A 9,144-nucleotide genomic window follows, 5' to 3' on the forward strand; every position below is an offset into this window, starting at 1 on the left:
AAATTCCTAAGAGTTGAATCTCTACAAAGCTTTCATAATTATTGAACTAAGAGACTCTAACTAGAGCATGGCAAACAAGAGGAGAGCTCCCTTCTGCATGTTTCAAAGCTGCACATGCAAGTCTGAAAAGCCTATCGCAGGAAATATGAGTGGTGTGTTAACAAACCACCCCAACACTGCGCACTTCTACCGGCTTTTCCCTTTCACAAACACTTCTACATGAACGTCTAGCTCATGACTTACTGGGACAGCAGGAAAAGCGGTCTCATCTCCTCCTTCAGTTTCGTTAGAAGTTACGTTTTCTTCCAAAGCCTGAGGCTCCTCCCCAGTCTGTGGTACATGCGGACATGCCTGATGAAGATACTGCAACTGCTGGGGACTATGGCTATATAAACTTCAGATAAAAATCAAGATAAACACATGGGAGTTAAAACTTAATGGAAATATGCTTAAATTATACTTCTTTTGGAAATGCCCTTACATAAGTCTGCAGAAGTGCTATTTACCCATTGTTTAGCATCATGCCGTTTTAAAAGCTTATTTTCCCCTTATTTGTAGTACAGTGTTTTATAAAGAAATGTATACTCACTTACTGGGACACATAGAAGAAATTGCCGTAGCTGTGATAATTGCTCTTCCCTGGATCAGGGTACAATGGTACCTGAGGGCCAACCATGTTGTGCCTGTTTGTAAATCGGGCAGATCCCCTAAGTTTAAAGGGTTAAAAAAAAAATCCAGCTATCAAAAAGCGCCTACAGATTCTCTCAGATGAAACTCACCTGTAGAATCATCTATTAAATATCTCAAGATTAGCTAGGGTTAAACCTGTGGGATACAGAACAGGGAATGAATCCTGGTCTTTGTTAGAATTCCAAGCCTTCATACCTGGGCATTCTATATCCCGTGCCATGCCTCGGAGGACGGTAGTGACCATAGGATGCTGTATTCCCAGAAGTTTGAGAGTAATTAAATGAAGAAGGGTGACCTGAAGGAACATTGTGCTGTAGCTGGGGTGGAGGAAATGTCTGACTCCTATTATAAGCCATTGTCATGTAAGCTTCTTTCCCACAGACTCTCTTAGACTGTCTCTTCAATGATTTCATATTCATTCCTGCAATTTCAAAGAAGCACAGGAAAAAAATAATGAGGGTGCAAATGGAAAAGAGAAGTTAGATCAGTTAAACATCTGTACGGATCTACATGACTGCTTTAAATGGAGAAAAACTCCAGAGGTACATTCAGATTATAAAGTAGTGCTAGACAATTTCTTATGAGAAATTCTGTAAGTTAATATTTGCATATGGAGTTGGGGGGGGGGGGGAAGTCACCCACCCAGAAAAATGCAACCAAATGTGTGATCTTAATAAAATACTAATTTAAGCCTTTAGAAGTAGATGAGCAGAATGTTTAATAAGCTTCATACGCACAGAGTGGCCTCCCAATTTTGGCTAGGCCAAGCCAGTACTCTCATCATTTAAACCCCTCCCTTAAGACCTTACTTTGTGATTCCCCTGGGGAACGAATCATTTTCTCATTCTTTCCTCCTCTTTCACTGCGAACCCCCTTGCAGGCAGGGTCAGGAGTCACTTGTGTCACTGCTTTAAAGTTTGCCAATGGAACAATACACCTACATGAAAAATACCAGTGTAAGTAGTGCCCAAGGAATGCAGGTCAGTGCCACGTTAGACAAAAAACACTGCCATCAGGTGTGAGCAGATCTTACTAAACAGACTTTTCTTTATTTAAGAAGCTCATAAAAACAAAGACATACATTTCTAAACTATGTACATCTGTGTTAGCCAAAGCCAGGGGACAGTTTAAATATAGCTTTTTTTATCCTTCCAACCCATGTGTATAGTAACTCTACTGGAGATTTCTCAGAGCTAGATGAGGGCAAAACAAAAGACTCCCCTGCTATAGACATGTAACTTGCATCGATGGCAACACCATTCTTTAGAGACAGATCCAGTGTCAGAGGCAGAATCATCCCCGGAACAGCACTAGTAACATGCATAGTAAGGTAAAATGTGTACACTAGTCAATGTCCCCCCACCACTTTTAAAAATTTGGATCTCAACATTGTCTTGGCTTTCAGAGACTAGCTAGCTACTCTCAGGATTGTTTTTAATTTACCTTTAATCCGGTCTTTAACTCCTGCACATTCTTTCACTCAAGGGCATGCTGCAATACCCGTCACTTATAACGTGCACATAGCACCAGAGTTGTGCTTTCTAATCTTACAGATAACAATCCAGACAGATCATCAGAGGTAATTTTGGGATGTCCCAACACGTGGCATTTTTGCTAGAGGTATGACATTTATTGTATGGCATTTACAAAGCTCCCCAAATGAAGGGGGAGGGGCAAGGAGAGAACTTGAATGAGAGCTGTCAGAACCCGTTATTTAGCTGTGATGTAAGTCCCACTCCTAAGTAGTTCTAGAAGCCAGTTGTATAGACTCATTGTCCACCATGAACTCAGCCCAACAAGCAGCAGACTCTTCTGCATGGTAGTTAGATTATACCTGGAATGTTTTCAGTGAAAACCCAAGAGGTATTACCCCTGCCATCTGCTACCAGTGGAATGGTAGCTACTGCCATGCTGTTAAACTGGTAAGAAACGGGGTCTGGTTTTTATCTTATATTTTGAAGCAAAACTGAACCCAGAGTTTCAAAACATTCCGACAGCCACAACTTAAACGCCTGTTGGGAGAGAGGTGTGTATGTGCAGACTCACCAAAAAGGAGGATTTCAGCAAATAAGAGCCACAGATTACTTACTTTTCTGCCAGCTCTTCAATGAACACGGCCATCATGTTATCATCAGGTCCAACTTCCTGGATATAAGCATTGTAGTACTTACCCCCAGGCTCCAGACATACCTGAGGAGGAAATAAAGGGGGAGCAGGTAAACCCAAATGGTGACACATTAATGGTGCTCTGGTTCCCCCCAATGGTTGGTAACATAGAAGCTGTTTTCATGCTGCTCACATACCACCAAGTTAGCTTCAGAGTCTTGGAATACCTCAGTCCAGCACTCCCCACCCTACCCGACAGAGACAGTAGAAGAGTGGGCAGCAGAGGGAGAGAGACTACAGGAACAGATACAAACAACAACAAGAAAAAGAAGAAGAGATGACCTCATGGCAGGGAGGGGACAGGTCAGAACCAAAACTGCCTTGTACGATTCAACAACTAAACTAAACAGGACCCACTGCACTAGGCACTGCACACACACAAAACAGAAAACCCTTATTGTCCATCTTTCATCTGCATTCTGCTGAGGTTCGTATACAGTGCCAGTCACTGTGGCATCTGTGCATTTCAAGAGTTCAGTCTTAAACTCCTCTACTTTCAGGATTTATAGCACTGGTTCCTGGTCAGCTTCCAAGCAGCCTTTCCCATGTACTATCTTGTGCTAGTTTTGAATTTACAGAAAGTTAATTTAAAAAAAAAAAAAAAATCATTCAGACGACCCCATCATATTTAATAGCTATAATGAGAGAAGAACTCTCTCAAGACCCTATGAGTTCAGATAGTTTTATGACTTAATATAATTTATTTAAAGCAACTTTAATCATTCATCATTAGTGAATCTGCTTCAAGTACTAACCTGACATTTGTCTCCTACATAGTACTTTCTCCCAGCAAACATGAAGTAATCAGTTTTTTTAAGTTCTACAAGAGATCAATGTGAAAGTTGAAGCTAGGTTCATTTTTTACCATTACCCAGAATTGCAGTCAAGTATTATAGGCTGAAACGAGTGGACTATCTCCTGTACTTTCCCGGACATCATTGTGTGAGCACTCTGAACTACCAAGTAGTCCCTTCCAAGGCTTGAGCACGAGGGAAATGTTGCACTCTCCCCAGAACTTGGGATTCCATAAAGCATAGTGACAACTCCCATGTGACTGCCGGCAGTTGGGCTCTGGAGGAAGATTGGCATGCAAGACAATCTGGGAGGCACAAAGAATCCAAAAGCACTTTACAAAATACATATGCAACAACAGGATCACTTTGCTCATCACTGAAATTCAGTCTTTTCTGGGACCAGTGTGCAGCAATGCTATATAGAAATGTTGGGCCAGAAACAAAGGACGTCCCTGTCTTCTGACAGTATGGCTACACTTGCAGCTGTACAGCGCTGGGAGTTAAAGCTGTCTTCGTACAGCTGTGTAAGGAAAGCGCTGCAGTCTGTCCACACTGACAGCTGCCAGCGCACTGTCATGGCCACATTTGCAGCATCTGCAGCAGCATTGGGAGTGATGCATTATGGGTAGCTATCTCAGCGTTCAAGTGGCTGCAACGTGCTTTTCAAAAGAGGGTGGGGTGGAGTGTGACAGGCAGCGTGGGGAAGAGAGAGAGCGTGAGAGTGGATTTTTGGAGCCAACACTCTGTCAGCAGCTGCCTTGCAAGTTACAACCCCCTCCCCGACCCTCTCTTGCTCACTGAAAGCACCAGATAAGCAGCCTCCCTGAAACAGACCCCTCCTCCCCAACCTCCCTCCCACACGCCGCGCTGCTTCTCTCCTCGAGCCCCCTCTCCTCAAGCAAACACTAGCTGTGGACGTTCCAAAGGGAGCTCATTCACAGCAAACAGGAGCTGTGTTTGTTTTTTTGATAAGCAGCTTCAGGAGCCCGGAGTTCACAACGAAACAAACAGAGGCATCACAACAAAACAAAGAGCGTAATCTTTACTTAAAAGCATTATGAGAAACTTCTACAGGTCAGTTACAGCGTAGTAAGATTATTCCCTGTTTACACTGGCACCTCAGTGCTGCAACACCAGCGCTGCTCTCTGTATTCCTCTCGTCAAGGTGGAGTACATGCAGAGCTGTAGCCAGGGAGATACAGCGCTGTATGTGCTTTGCCAGCGTGGACGGGGAGTAAGTTACAGCGCTGTAAAGCCACTACCAGCGCTGCAACTCTCCAGTGTAGCCAAGGTCTGAGTCAGCAGTGAGGCTATGGCTTCATTGCATACCACCTGCAGTGGTGCGTAGGGTATATCAGTGAAAAGCAGACTGCATCCACACAGTGGCACACAGCTACACACGTCAGTGAAAAGCTCTGGCAGGAGGGAACTGCCAGGGTCTGTCTCCACTACCGCCCTCCTGCCAGAGCCTTTCCCTGCTGAGAGAAAAGGCTCTGGCAGGCCCTTGCAGCAGAGAAAGGCTCCTGGAGCCCTTCCCAACTGCAGGAGCCTTTCCCTGCAGCGAGTAGAGAGACAGGAGAAGCACTGCTTGTGCAAGTACACACACACCAGGTTCCGGCAGGTCTTCACTCTACTTGCCTAAGCATTGCCTCACTGTCTGCACTGCTACGAATGCCCATGCTAGAGGTGTGTGCAGAATATCTACTCCGCACCTCACCAAAAGGAGCAGGAAGTGTAGCTGTACTGGGAGTCGAAAGCCCAGCCTGGCTAATGGAAGAGATGAAAACACCAAATGCCGACCAGTTGTGATCATTTTGTAAGGCGGGATGGGATGTAGCTGGATAATTGTAATCTACTTAAATCTCCCTGACAGGGAAATACTGAAAAGTTATTCTTCCTTTATCACTCCCAAGTGTCTGGATAGCGCTGTTGCACACTGGGAACTGACTGCTCTGTTTAGTCCCAGAAAGGAATGGACTGAATTTCCGTGATGAGCGAAGTGGACCTAGTGTTGCATTCACGATTTGGGATTCTTTCGCATGTAAGATGAGATGTGGGGAGAGAGGCTAACATTTCTCTAGTGCTCATGCCCTCGGAGAGGAAGGGACCACTTGTCTCATTTGACAGTTCAGAGTGCACACTAATCGATCCCACTCCTTTACTGTTACTCTGAACCCAAACACATTTATGGAACACGAGCCTTTGTGCAGACACTGCTACCAGAAAGTAAAAAAATACCCCCCCCCCATTTTACATCTGAACACTATCTGAAAATAGTGTTAGAAGACGATACTCTGCTATTGCACTTAGCTTTCCTGAATCCCCCTATATTCTAGTCCAGAACCAGTATGTTTTTCTCAACAGATCAGATTTCAGGAGCATGATGGACATAATAGAAGACCGGAAGTACTCTAATGGTTGCTTGGAGATGAAAATAAGAAGACTCTGGTTGGTAACAGGATGTACGCTCCACGGATATATTTGCTGGGTTAGACAGTGCCCTTTACGTTTCAGGTACATGGCTATCTGCTCAAGCCCCTGTGCAGGTCCAAAATACTTGTAAATCAGTCAATAAAATAACCTCACTGGGCCTCAATAACTTTCATTTTTAGCCAGGAATTTATAGCATATACAACATGGTTTTTTGGGTACCTCTTCTGCTGTCCAACCTAACTTCAAACTTTACATTTCGATAGATCTGAGGGTCCAGGGCTTTTATCATTCTATACGCAAAACGCAGCTTTCGTGGATTTTCTGGCCGCTAAAACAGAGTTAAAATGGACAACAATTAAAAGCGTGCCATATATTCACAACCCTTTCCTTTCCTTGCAGAGGTTCTAATTATTTTAAACAAGCATATACACTTTGTCTTCCCTGCCTCTTTCAGTTCCACTAGGACAGGCAATTAGTTTGCTTGAAGTAGAGAAGCAAAGAAGAATATGAACAAGTCTTTAGGTTTATTTGCTTTGTCCACGAGCCTCAGAAGCCATAACTTCAACATGATCTTTATTTAACCACGGACACTATACTGAGCTGTTTGATTTCAGGATAGAAAGTTTTTAGTGATGAGGTAAAAACAGAGAAGGAAACTAACTAGGGGCTGACATTCAGAAGTGGCTGACCACACAACTCCAAATCAATTACACACACACACACACACACACACACACACACACACACACACACGCTCCTTGAATGTTAGCTAGAGCAGTGTTTTGAGCCACGCCTGGTAAGATGGAACAGCAGCATTGTTCATGTGCCTAAAATAAAATTAGATTAAATAAGATAAACTAGATGGTTTCTAAGTAAGAGTCCAGATGAGGGATTGTTTACCAAATTTTGTTTTAAAAACTGCTTGGCTTTTTTTAAGCTAGCTAGAGAACAAGAGAGTATTATCTCATAAAAAGCTTATTCCTGAGAGGCTCAACAATTAATTTCGAAGATGAGATGAAGAATACCAGAGCTAAAAACGAAACATGCACATATAAGCCTGGGGATTTATACCTGTTTTATTTCCTCAACAGCAGCATTTAGAATAGGAAGGGCTGATTCAACCTTAATCACAATATCATGAACACTAATGAGAAAGAATTGAAGGATTCTCCCTTAATTGCCAAACCTTTGCCTCTTCAGTGCCTTGTCTGAGTTTATCTTCAGGTGGATTGTCAGTATTGTTGCCTTCCCAGTCTTCCTCTCTAAGAAATTTAAAAATAGGATTACAAAATACAATGCAAGATTTCTGGCCAGCACTGAAATCAACAAGATCAAAGCGGCTGAATGACCTTACAGAAGAATTATGGCGCAAATCAAGTGATAAGATGCAAGCCAGAACCGTACACTATTCTAATGTAGTACAAATATGAAGTTGTGCACCTGCAACACGCAAACACACTAAACCTTTTTCTGATTGTAAATAAAATGCTCTCCAACCCCTTCAATTCAGGTCTTTCATGCAATAGCAGCTCACACTGTTTATGTTTAAGGAAAAAAGTCAGCCCAGTTCCATTCTGCAAACTTAAACACTCCTTCAGTTGTTCCACTCATGGGCATTATGGAGTCCCCCGCCATTTTTTTTTAAATTTTTTTTAAATCTGAAGGACTCCTTAACAAGGGTGTCTATGTGACAAAGTGTTTAAGAACTGCCAGAGCCAGCAACTTAAGTTGAGTTCTTTCCGGCTTGCACTTCATCACAATTAATAAGGTCAAATGCTGTTGTCTCATCTGTACAATCCCACTGGTTCCTACCCCATCAGAAATAAACGGGCTCCACAGTGGCACTGCAAATGAGGGCAGGGTTTGGTCCTAAACTTAGGGCATAGTTTTGTTAGTGACGTACAAGCCAGAATAGAATCCCGTTCACTTTCTCATAGTATTAGCAGTCTTAGTGCTGCCCTACTAATAGGAATTAAAGTAGCATAATAGTTTCTTGCTAAAGGAAGCCAACGTTTCTGCTTACTCATGATTGTTCAGTAAGAAAGTGCCAGTTGACTCAAGCCAGTGGGAGAGGCTGCTGCTCAACCACACGTCACTTCCCAGTCCCAGGGAAAGCATGATGCTTTTTCCACAATATGCTCAGACTCTGGCTTGGTACCAGGACATTGGAGAATGAAGACAGATGTTCCATGTGGCAGCTCAGAACACAACTGGTAGGCTAGACCCCCACCCCCAAAAAAAACTACCTTTAAGTGATCAGTTACCATTCACAGGATATTTTGTTTTTAAACTAGTACCTCCTTTCTGATGAAGTGTTGGACCCTTCCTTGGGAAGGGAATCAGAGTTTGCATCCTCACTTCCAACAGAGGCACTGTTTCTGTTCTTTTTGTCCTCACTTCGAAACATGTCAACTGTACTTCTCAATTCCTCCTTCTCCACATCAAACACATCTTTGTACCGGATCTTGTACAAGACAGCTGGGAAAACAAAGCACACAGAACCCAATGGTTTTGACTCGGTGCCAAAGAACACCTGAAGTCTGATAGGTGACCTTAGAATAGCGGATGTGCTCATTGTGGACTTCCACAACATACCAATTACACTAAACGCCATTCAAAATGGTTAATGAGCTTTCCACTTTCTTCTCCCTTCAGTACCCCTCTCCTCCCAAGAAAGAGAACAATGTTGAGAAGTACTTCAAATACACTATTTGTAATGGAAAGAGTAAGAGAGAGTAATTTACCCTGACAAACAGCAGCATCTTCCTGAAATTGTTCTGTATACACAGAGTCGTAATGGGAGTCATCATAACAACACAGGAAGATCTTGAAAAAACAGACAAAAAGCTTTGAGGAAGAAATCAAAGAAAACTCTAGCTCAAACTACAACTCCTTTACTCATTCTAAAGGCCAGGGCTTTAACTCACTGTCCAAACAACGGCGGTGCTTAGTATAAATACAAACAGAGTGTTAGAAACAGAGTTGATCCCTATAGAGAGATTGTAGCAGGTGTACAAATAAGTTTGCCTATTATTCCATGGACATCTTTAGTATCTCATGT

General features: G+C 42.9%; 1 protein-coding gene across 1 annotated transcript in view; it reads right to left on the bottom strand.

Moving 5' to 3' along the window:
- Window positions 1–1,077: 1,077 nt before the first annotated feature.
- Window positions 1,078–9,144, bottom strand: part of LOC116816750 (UDP-N-acetylglucosamine transferase subunit ALG13-like) — a 12,140-nt gene continuing 4,073 nt past the window's right edge. The window contains exons 2-8 of the mRNA XM_075073432.1: window positions 8,828–8,909; window positions 8,381–8,561; window positions 7,270–7,345; window positions 6,303–6,411; window positions 3,612–3,676; window positions 2,780–2,880; window positions 1,078–1,111 (exon numbers count right to left, since the gene is read on the bottom strand). Coding sequence (XP_074929533.1) covers window positions 1,078–1,111; window positions 2,780–2,880; window positions 3,612–3,676; window positions 6,303–6,411; window positions 7,270–7,345; window positions 8,381–8,561; window positions 8,828–8,909 — 648 coding nt within the window. The remainder of the gene's footprint in view (window positions 1,112–2,779; window positions 2,881–3,611; window positions 3,677–6,302; window positions 6,412–7,269; window positions 7,346–8,380; window positions 8,562–8,827; window positions 8,910–9,144) is intronic.

The sequence above is a fragment of the Chelonoidis abingdonii genome, chromosome 18 (assembly GCF_003597395.2).
Source record: "Chelonoidis abingdonii isolate Lonesome George chromosome 18, CheloAbing_2.0, whole genome shotgun sequence".
Taxonomy (NCBI): Eukaryota; Metazoa; Chordata; order Testudines; family Testudinidae; genus Chelonoidis; species Chelonoidis abingdonii.